This window comes from Echiichthys vipera (genome assembly GCF_963691815.1).
Source record: "Echiichthys vipera genome assembly, chromosome: 12".
Taxonomy (NCBI): domain Eukaryota; kingdom Metazoa; phylum Chordata; class Actinopteri; order Perciformes; family Trachinidae; genus Echiichthys; species Echiichthys vipera.
In genome coordinates this window covers 2198740-2210204 of record NC_139837.1, presented here as the reverse complement: position 1 = coordinate 2210204, position 11465 = coordinate 2198740, and the positions used below count along the sequence as shown (strand labels likewise).

At 46.1% G+C, this 11465-nt stretch overlaps 2 protein-coding genes across 2 annotated transcripts in view; one reads left to right on the top strand and one right to left on the bottom strand.

The window, feature by feature from the left end:
• Positions 1-7244: 7244 nt before the first annotated feature.
• pth2 (parathyroid hormone 2) lies at positions 7245-10362 on the top strand (the record flags this gene model as incomplete). The annotated part of the gene is made up of 3 exons (XM_083924524.1): positions 7245-7348; positions 8349-8528; positions 10179-10362. The coding sequence occupies 3 exons, from the start codon at positions 7245-7247 to the stop codon at positions 10360-10362; spliced, it is 468 nt and encodes a 155-aa protein (XP_083780650.1).
• Positions 10363-11253: 891 nt separating this feature from the next.
• tedc1 (tubulin epsilon and delta complex 1) overlaps positions 11254-11465 on the bottom strand; it is a 5008-nt gene continuing 4796 nt past the window's right edge. The window contains exon 8 of the mRNA XM_083924285.1: positions 11254-11465. This exon is cut by the window's right edge and continues 325 nt beyond it. Within this exon, the coding sequence (XP_083780411.1) occupies positions 11458-11465 (8 nt within the window). The 3' untranslated portion in view covers positions 11254-11457.

Genomic DNA, 11465 nt, shown 5'->3' with positions numbered 1-11465 from the left:
GATGGACAGTGGGAGTGCGCCCTTAAAGAACACCAGAGAACGGCTCTGAAGGCTTTTGTTGGTGGAAACCATGTCGGCTTTTCCCTTACGTCGCTCTCTTCAGCGTCACGGGTTGGTTTCCATGTGAGTGGTTGAAGTAGCACGTCAATAAAGATGACGCCCAAGTGGTTTATCCAATCATATGCAAGGATATTTGATAAGGCCACGCCTCCTGAACTCACTTTCTATGGAGCGACCCCAGATGGACGAGTGAAGCAGGAGGAACCGAACTCTTCTGAGAGTCGGGTTACGTCTGACTCCCTTCTTTTGAATTAGTTTTCCAGGCGTCACCAAAGAGAGCAGTGGTTTATGAAGACGACCCAACAAAGAGACTTCGACACGGGGTCTGGAACCCCAGCAGCTGGAGGAGGATCTGGTTTTAAAGAATGTAAAAATCCATGTTAATCTAACGCGCACATATATGATCATGTTTATACCGTCTCATTATAATGTTTGTACTTGATGACTGTCTACAGGGCTAGACCCTGAATGACTGATCATTGGTTCAGAAGTTGAATCCACAGCATTCAGATCAGTATTACTTTCTAAAACTCTTGTTTTAACTCTCTGACTCTTTAACCCTCCTGTTCCCCTCAAATGGGACCAACAGCGTTTATCCTTGGGGTCAATTTTGACCCTAGCAATTTAAACATCCAGAAAATCCTCATTAAAGATGTTACTCAAGTGTTAACGTCAGCTATTCTGTGTGTGTTTGTTGACGACCTAAATAGCGTTTTAAATTAAACACCTTCTTGTACGTACCTCCAGAATAACGGGCTGAAATATACGGAAACATATTAATTGATCTAAAATTGGATCGAGGGATATTTACTTGTGTGTGTTTTAAAGTAAATATATTATTTCTAAGTATTATTTAGTGTTATTTATAGTATTTGGAATGAAAGTAACGTCCGTTATCAAGGAGAGTATCGCGTGTTACGTTCAGGGTCATTTCGACCTCAGGAAAAACAAACAATTTCAAACATTTCTAAATATTTGATTTGTAAATTAGATAATAATAATAATGTTTAAATCTTTAAAATGATCAAATTAACCCAAAGGAACAACGCTGCGACAAGGACAATGAAAAAATCTAATCATGTCAATGTATGGTTTTCCCAGTTGTCCTCATAAAATTAGGAAAAATATAAAGAAATGACGTCAACCGTGTGTTGAGAGATGTCAAACTATGAACTGACCCAGAGGAGAACAGGAGGGTTAAACTCGTGCTGCAAACTTGATGTAAAGCCGTTAAAGTAGCAGCTGCTGTATACGGGCAAAAACGTTCATTCGTCCAAATTTCCCATTAAGCATCAAGACGTCTCATTCCATATTTGACTGTTACTTTTTCTGAACTGTAAATAAATTTACACTTTTAAAAATGCTGTTTTCTTGCTTTAAAACGTAACTTCTTACACTAAAGGGGTAAATCAGCCCATAACCATGTATAACTGAGTACAAACATCTAAGGGAAGTGACTTGAACAAGCCATTTATTTTAGATCAGGGGTGTCAAACTCAGGCCCGTGGGCCAAATCTGGCCCTCGGTGTAATTATATTTGGCCCCTAAGATCATATCCAGGTTCTGTGAGAGCTGGCCCGTGAGTTTAAAGCACATCCACGTCTACTTTTCTGTTCACACACATGAGCATCCATGCTCCCAGTCTCTACAGACACACTGAATCCACCCCTCCCCAAAAACGACCCAAAGAAAGATGGAGGACAGGAGCTTTCAGCAGATGATCTGTGTGTGAAGGTAAAGAGCTGTTTGTCACCGTGGCTGTGACCAAAGAATCAAACAGAAGAAACACCACGACAAGAACAAGGAGCTGCACTGGAAAGGTTCAACGTTACACATCTGGAGAGAAGGAACACATGCACATTTGCAGGATTTTTTAGTAAATATTGAGTTTGGCCCGAAACTTTGTTCCATTTTTTAAATTTGGCCCCCTGTGATTTGGAGTTCGACACCCATGATTTAGATTTTGACCGTTTCAAACAGACGTAAGTTACATGCAAGAGACTTTGTCTAAAATGGAGGACGAAACAGGAGGCAGTGCTGATGTCCCTGTGATTGTAGATCGTACAGCTTCTACCGCATAAATATCCCAAATAAATTGAAAGAATCATATTATAAAATCATGGTTAATGGACTTCTATAGCGCCTTTCTAGTCTTCTGACTACTCAAGGCGCTTTCAATGCTTATATAGGCGACTGTATGCTAACAAGTTCGCCATATCGAGTTTAAAGTAGCCTCTCCATCGAGGTCCGTCCTCTCAACTTGATCCAGTCGTCCTCACCTACAGGAGTTGTATGTATGTGACGTTGGGGGGGAGGGAGATACGTCCCTTTTTCCTTTTACTGATTTGGATACAAATCGATCTAGATGCAAATGGCCGTGGCTTATGTGGCTTATAGATCCGTTTGGACCATAAACTGCATAAGGGGTGACTACGACTCAGTGGAAGAGTGGGTCGTCCTCCATTCGAGAGATTGGCAATTCGATCCCTACCTCCCCCGGTCCACATGTCGAAGTGTGCTTGGGCAAGACACTGAACCCCAAATTGCTCCCTGTGCTGCACATGGGTGTGTAAATGTGTGTGAATGGTTACATTAGATGGTCTGTAGATGTCCACTGCCATCAGTGTGAACGTCTGTGTGAATGTGACAAACACTGTGAAAGCATCTTGAGTAGTCAGAAGACTAGAAAGTCACTATATAAGTACAAGTCCATTTACCATTTAAAAAAATGGACGTAGCGTCTCCGTCGGGGTCCGTTCTCTTAACTTGATCCAGTCGTCCTCACCTACATGAGTCTCCATCTTGTCACATTCACACACACATTCACACTGATGCAGTGGACGTCTACAGAACATCTTAACTAACCATTCACACCACATTCACACACCCATGCGCAGCACGGGGAGCAATTCAGGGTTCAGTGTCTTGCCCAAGGACACTTCGACATGTGGACCGGGGAAGGTGTGGATCCAACCGCCAATCTCATGAATGGAGGATGACCCACTCTTCCACTGAGTCACAGTCGCCGCAATATTTACCCCACTTCCCCCGATTGAAGAAGAAACTATGATGCGTTTACTCTGGGAGTGTCAGTGCAGTCACTTCATTAAAACTGGAAGCAAAAGACCTGATTACCAAGACAATACAGTGGATTAATGTCAATTTACTAATTCTACAAGGAAAATTTCATATCCGTAAAACTAAATTCTCCAAGTCTTAACTTTAATCCCTTCAGAATTGTAATTACAGCACTCAAACACTTTGGTGACGATGGCTCCGATGAGAATCCAGGTTCCGTGAGGTGACGCTTCTTTGTCTCTGAAGCTCGTTAGTCTCCGTTGTGAAACCATTGTTAAGGCCAGCTGCTTCCTGTCCGCAGGCCATTATTTCCAGCCAGGCCCGTAATGAGCTACTTAAATGGTAACAAGCTTCCTGTATGACACGACTGTGCAGCATCTCCACCGTTTCCCCTTTTGTCTTGTTTCCATTTCAGGAGGCATCGACGCGCAGAGAACTTTTCATGACCCGGGGGCAAAGGATCAAATATACGTGCGCGAACACACGCATACGTCTTTTTTTTTATCACTTCCTGTAAAGTGGATGTTTGGAGATGGAGGGTTTCTCGATACTGACATACTAATAAGGTGTCTTCAGTGACGGCCGACTCTTCCACTAAAACAAGTGTGGACAAACATCAGCTTTAACAAAGCCAGAGGACATTATGACGGACGTTCGCTGGGATCGGAGATGATTATTATGGTTTTCTCGGTGCTCAAGGCGCTTTACAGAGTCCAGGGTCCCTTCATTCACATGGACGTACATGGTGATGGTGAACTACGTAGTAGTCACAGCTGCCCTGGGGCAGACTGACGGAAGCGTGGCTGCTAATCAATGTTCTTTTGTCCTTAAACAGGTTTAATGATGCTGTGTAAACGGCCTGTTTAACATGGGGCTCAATGAGAAACTGCTCTGTTATGAAACCTGCCCCTAGTGGACACTCAGAGAACTGACGCTGACGGAGCTTCCTGATTGGATCAAACAGGAAGTCTCTTGCTTGTACGCGACCCACATCCATCTGCACATGAGATAAATCACGTACACTCCAGTAAGGGAATAGCAGACGTACAGTGTGTAGCCTAGTACGAGGACGATCGTGGCTCAAGACTCGAACTGGAGCGAAATGTCCAAACAAGCACCAGCAGAGAGGTTGGTAACCAGGAAGAGCAGCCGACCTTCTACATCTCTGACTGTACCTTGAAGAATTTTTTTAATTGTTGGACGCAAAAACACCTTTCGAATGCGCCGCAAACGAGCTAATGGCTTAAAAACTCAACAACTTCCTGATTGGATCAAACAAGAAGTCGCTGTGGTGGGGGGTTGACGAAATATCAGTCAAGGGTTACATGGTGGTGTCGTGGTTAGCACTGTCGCCTCACAGCGAGAGGGTTCGTGGTTTGAATCCCGGCTGGGGCCCTTCTGTGTGGAGTTTGCGTGTTCTCCCCGTGTCTGCGTGGGTTTTCTCCGGGTTCTCCGGTTTCCTCCCACAGTCCAAAGACGTGCAGGTGTTGGGTTCATTGATGACTCTAAATCACCCGTAGGTGTGAATGGTTGTCTGTCTCTGTTCGTCTCTATGTGTCCTGTGATAGACTGGCGTCCTGTCCAGGGTGGACCCCGCCTCACGCCCGATGTCAGCTGGGATCGGCTCCAGCCCCCCCGTGACCCCGACCCCGGGATAAGCTGTTGAAGATGAATGAATGAATGAATGAAACATCAGTCAAGTTATCGCAGAGTGAGTTAATCGATCCATTTCACATGGTTTTGTTGTGTCTTATTATAATATTCAATAATGAAACACACACATCATATAATGATTCTTCCTTCTGTGTGAACAAGGTGAGACAGTCGTCAGGAGAGAAATCCAGTGTTTGCTCCACCTGTGAGAGTATGAATGAAGAGCCCCATGTGTATATATATATAAATAAATACACACACACAAGCACTATAATGATTTTCAGTAATAAGATGGTGGACTCTCACAACGGCTCCATGACTAAGTCTTTGAAACAGGACACTAACAAGCTAACAGCACTTCCACTAGGGCCCGTCCTCCAGCGCGCTGAACTCAAAGTTGCCTTGATCTGGCGAAGGGTGAGCATGCTTGCGTATGTGTGGGTGGTTTGGGGGGGGGGTAAAACACTCCAGTCCAGGGTATATAAGTATGTACGACAAGAAACCCATACATTACAACCACCGTAGACTTGCACACAGCCACTCAGAGAAGCAACCAGCGCTGCAAACGCAACAAAAGCACAAGTTTTAGATCCAAACCCCTTTTTTATTAAGAGGAGACAGGAGAATAAATATGTGGTAAACAGGAAGCAGCAGTCGTTTCACCCTGGAATATATCTGCGCACGTGTGTAACCTTTAACTTCTGAAGTCCAGCCGTGAGAGACTCGTTGCTGGTACGGACGTTTAACAGACAGACCGACCGACCGACGCGTCCACCTGAGGAGCAGGTAAGAAATCAGCCAACAGCGACTTCATCGAATCCCAAAACCGACACCTTTGCATGGAGCTCATTTCACTTTTACCTGTGTTGTGTTAGTCAATCATTTCCACCCCTGGATGCATGCACAGAAGTATGTTCGTACGGATTGAGACCATTAAATGTTTTTGGTTTCAGATTTTCAAAGATAGCTGGGTTGCATTGTTTAAAAATGGGATTTACTGGTTATTCAATTCAATTCAATTCAGTTCAATTTTATTTACAGTGCAAGATCATAACAGCAGTGATCTCAGGACACTTTACAGAGTAGGTAAAGACCACACTCTGTGACTTATATATGATTTACAGAGACCCAACAATTCCCCCGTAGAGTACGGTGGCGTTGAAAACCTTCACTATAACAGACAGGAACGTCAGACAGACCCAGCTCTGTGGAGGACGCACATCTGTCTGCACCGGAGAGAGGAAGAGAAGGAGAGAGAGAGAGAGAAGACGGACAGATGGACAGAGAGAGACAGAGACAGACCCACTTCAAGTAACTATAATAATATCTATAGTAATGTGAATATGACTTATTAATAAAGCAGAACAGTAGAAACAAGCACAGCTGAGGTGATAGATTATAACTGCAGTGGGAAGCGTCATGCAGGACCACGGCAGCAGGCACCACAACCATCAGCAGAGACCTACACACAGGACCACGGCAGCAGGCACCACCACCATCAGCAGAGACCTACATACAGGACCACGGCAGCAGGCACCACCACCATCAGCCGAGACCTGCACACAGGACCACGGCAGCAGGCACCACCACCATCAGCAGAGACCTACACACAGGACCACGGCAGCAGGCACCACCACTATCAGCAGAGACCTGCACACAGGACCACGGCAGCAGGCACCACCACCATCAGCAGAGACCTGCACACAGGACCACGGCAGCAGGCACCACCACCATCAGCAGAGACTGATGAGACATGAATGATACAGACAGAGAGGAGAGAAGCTCAGAGGACCAGGAACAGGATGATCCCCCGGCAGACTCGGGCATAGCTGAAGGCGCGTAGCTGTGAGCTTTATCAAAGAGGAACGTTTTAAGTCTACTCTTAAATATGGGGACAATGTCTGTCTCCAGAATAGCACTTGGGAGCAGTGGCTAATAATCACGTGTTAGTACCTGCTCAGATGAGTGACTCTGGTCGAGGGGGCGTGTCTGGACCACCGGACTTCTCATTGACTGGTTATCGTCACGCAGTTCTGCGTTTCCATGGACGGTGGCCATGCTTGATGCGTTTCCCCTGGCGTATGGCTTCAAACAGTGCCGACACACTGTCCCGGTTTGATCCACTCACCTCTTTCCTCCATCATTGTACTTGACAGTGAAGCCAAAACGCTCCCAGGGGACACGGGATAAAAATGACGCCTCTGTTCCTCTGCTCGCCGTGACCACGCTGCTCTGAACAAGTGCGTGGACTGAACATGTTCGCACAAGATCGTGTTCAAATGTAAAGAAACGTTGACGTGTGAGAGTGTTTCATATTTCTTTCATTGTAAAAACTGATATTTATTAACAATGAACCAAGGTTTTATTGTTTTATTGTGTTGTTAGTTTGAACTTTAAACACACATCTCGTGTAACTTGCATTGTTGTTAAGGAAGCATCTCTTTTTTTTAAGGATGTCCGATTTAATCGCTTTCCCACGAACGTCCTTCCTGTTGCTTTGCATTCTGGGTATGACCTCGGTGACGTCCGGCTTTCCTCAACCTCGACTGCCTCTCAGGTGGGTGCTCGCTAACTCTCATCCAGGCTGCAGCGAAATATGACTTTTAAACGCTTTGGAGTGAATAAACACCAAGATAACAGCCAACTGAACAACCCAGTACCTCAGATGCATAACTTTATTTTATATAACTATTAACGGGGAAATCCAGGAGAGATGCTAACAGCCACATGCGGCTAACAGTGATTAGCTCGGGGCAGCAACAGGCCCCCAGGACCGGCGCTCTCGTCTTATGCCACCATGGCGCACTCACACTGTCCATCCGTACCGTGCCCAAGCACGTTTCACGGCTAAAGTCTGGTTCCTTTGACCAGTGTGAGTGCAACCGTACCGCGTCTAGGAGCGGCACGCTTGCCGTCCACGGCCCGTTTGGGAGAGGTGGGCTTTAGTAAAGCACATTTGCACGTGTACGAGCACGAGCGTGCGCACGTGTACGAGCACAAGGCTCTGAGGTCATTTCCTGTGCGCCTGTTGGGACGTAGAAAAAAGAAGGAGGGACCATGCGCAGACATTTCAAACACAAACAAAGCAGCATCAGCGTAGTTAGTGAAGCCAGAGTTTATTAAAGAGTGTTTTAAAGATTTACCTACTGGCCCCTGTACCAGCTCCTCTCATAGTAAAGTCCATTACAGTGGAAGGAGCCCATTGGTGCTTTGTTGTGTGTGTAGGGACTCTTCTCATGCTGCTGCAGAGGTTTGCTGTTATTTTCAGCAGCATTAGTGGTTAAAAAAGACCTTTGAATGCCTTCACCGTGCTGCCCCGAGCTAATCACTGTTAGCCACATTCATGGTTCCAGGTATCTTTGGTGTACAGCCAACAGTCAAAGAGGCACAGAAACAACAAATATCAAACATAAAACATGATAAAAGCAAATCACTTTTTCCCGCGCTCTTTGACTGATCGCAGCAGGAACGAGGGATTTTTCTCCAAATGCATTTGTCGAAAAGGACCCTTTTACACCTTAATTTCCCTTTAACCATTCTTTAACATCTGATTCCAGAAGTCCGGACGATTCAGAGGAAGCTAAACCCGAGGACTGGGACGTCCTCTTCCCCTCCATCTCTCTCCGTGATTGGAGCATTCAGATGATGTCAGCGCCCGGCCTCGGCGCAGCAGCCGATAGCGAGGCAGGACTGATGAGGGAGGCGTGGCTGTTCGCCCCCGAGAGGGCGGAGTCCAGGTAACTGCACAGAGATCAACAGTGAGGTTTTCCAGAAGTGATAATCCCATTCATACTCTGAATCAGGAGTTTGATTATTAGCTATGTCTTCACCATCAAAGGTACCTAACGCGAGCTGTGAGATCGTCAAACGGCGGTTTATACGGCTGTAGGAGACACAAGTCTGAATAATACCAACCTTGATTTAAGGAAAACAGGTTTTATTGGTGATGGAGACGCACTAAACCACCCATAATCCAAAGCGTACTGTGGTGGGGCTCACTGTTACCATGGAAATGTTAATCTGCGAACCCCTGAATGGCTGATGAGCTGCTAACACCGAACTCTTTGGTCACTTAGGGCGCACTCACACTGTCCTTCCGCACCGCGACCCGGACTTTAGGGTACTTGTCCCCCCTCCCTCTCCCCCCCGTGCCCCAGCCCCGTTTGTACTCACACTGCCTGGGCCGGCCAATGCTTTTTGCTGTCCATACGCCATCACGCCGTAACACGTCACACGCATTGATCGCGTGTGTGTGGCTTTGTTTCCAGATCTTTCCGTAGACCTCAGAGTTTTTGTGCGTCTTGTCGACTGTTTTTGAATCTTTTCATCGACCAAATCTGCAGTAAACACTCCACCTCCGCATCACACCAACGTGAACCTTTCGCCGCCATTGTTGTTGTTGTTAAATGTCCGCGCATGGTCCCTCCTTCTATTTACATGTCCGAACAGGCGGACATAACGATACTGCCGTAGGGCTCGTGCTCGTACATGTGCAAACGGCTCCGCTAAAGCCCACCTCTTTCAAGCGGGCCGTGGACGGCGGGTGCACTCACACTGCTTAAAGGTACTAGACTTTAGCTGAAAAAACTGTTTTGGCCGCGGCCAAAAGGACAGTGTGAGTAGGCTCTTAGTCTTGTACCTTTTGCCCTTCTTTCATTCATTCATTCATCTTCAACCGCTTATCCCTGTCGAGGTTGCGGGGGGGGGGGGGGGCTGGAGCCGATCCCAGCTGACATCGGCCGTGAGGCGCGGTAGACTGTATAAAAAATGGACGCAGGTGGTCGAGGTGCGTTCTCTCAACTTGATCCAGTTGTAATTGGAACTTGTCAGACTTTGACTCCGCCTCATTTCCTCTGACCAAAAAAGGGCATGTATGTATTGTTGGGGGGAGGGGCGTACGTCCATCTGGCTGACGTTTACCTCCGAGGAGAAGTGAGGGCCAGAGGCTAGCTGTCACTCAAGAGGCCACGCCCCTAATTATTCATAAACTTTAACCTCCAATCAAATAAAAACTAGCCCCTCCCCCTCAGTGTTGTCATGGAGATGTGAGCTAAACACACAGACTAGAATGTTCTTTTGTCCTTAAACAGGTTTAATGATGCTGTGTAAACGGCCTGTTTAACATGGGGCTCAATGAGAAACTGCTCTGTTATGAAACCTGCCCCTAGTGGACACTCAGAGAACTGACGCTGACGGAGCTTCCTGATTGGATCAAACAGGAAGTGGCTGTGGGCGGGGCTTGTGCTATAGACTGTCTGTATAGTGCACCATAATCAAAGTAAAGGCTATTTCATGACCTTAAAGTGTCTCGAGTTGAAATAAAAAAACACCTCAGCAGTGAGATCTACATGTTTCTGACTCTCGGTCTCGGTTCTGTGTTTCTCCAGCATGGAGAGGGCGTGGCCTGCCGCTGAATGGTCGTCCCAGGGCGCCGGCACGGTGAAGAGGAACATGGTGGTGGCCGACGACGCCGCCTTCAGAGAGAAGAGTAAACTGCTCACCTCCATGGAGAGACAGAAGTGGCTCAACTCCTACATGCAGAAACTGCTGGTGGTGAACTCGTCCTCCTGAGAATCGACTCTTCTCAAACCGCCTCTGCGCCCCGAACCGGCAAAAAGCTTTTTTAAGGGGTACCCCAAAGCCCCGTCCATACGTACAGGGGCTCCTTTAACCCTCCTGTTCTCCTTAGGGTCAATTAGACCCCATTCAATGTTGAACATCTCTAACTACATTCTTAACATCATTTGTTTTTGCTTTATATTTTATGACTTTTCCTAATTTAACGGGGAAAACTTAAAATGGACATGAGTCTGATGATGTGCTCGTTATCAAGCAGCTGAAGCTCGTCACAGGTTGATTATTGTTAGACGCAGGTGTGTTAGACTCAGGTGTGTTAGACTCAGGTGTGTTAGGGTAGGGAGGGACCTAAAACATGCAGGACAGAGGCTCTGCAGTGACTTTCAGTGACCTAACATGCAGTTTGAGTGTGGACGACAGGCGAAAATACACATTTTACATATTCATCGCTAGTAGCATGTTCCCTATGTTCACATACAAAGTGGGGAACATAGGACGGTAACCTGTGTAGGGACTCTTCTCATGCTGCTGCAGAGGTTTGCTGTTATTTTCAGCAGCATTAGTGGTTAAAAAAGACCTTTGAATGCCTTCACCGTACTGCCCCGAGCTAACCACTGTTAGCCACATTTAGCTGTTAGCGACTCTCCTCGATTTCTCTGTTAATACTTTAAAAAAACGGTCTGGACGGATGATTTGATGCGTTAGTGCAGAAAAAGACGATGATTTTGCGACGGAATTACACTTTAAGCAGAATAAGAAGTAAAAACTCTTCTCACCTCCAATTTAATGTGATGTAGGAATTTTATTTTATTCATTTCATTGGATTCATTTAAAGTCTTTCTGTGAATAAGATAAAAATCCAAACTACAAATGTTTTAATGTGCGTGTAAACACTGAGGACGGCCTGTGTATCTGAGGAGTCATGCGTTCATGTTCTGGTCCCTTTGTAACGTTGTTCCAAACATAATGTATAAAGCTTATCATCATCTTCAGCCAGTTGTTGAAAGTTTCCTTGTGAAAGAAGAAAATAAAAGAACTGAAAAACTATATTGTGGTCGTTTCTGACTGAATGAATGAGCAGTTCGAAGTCTACGGTG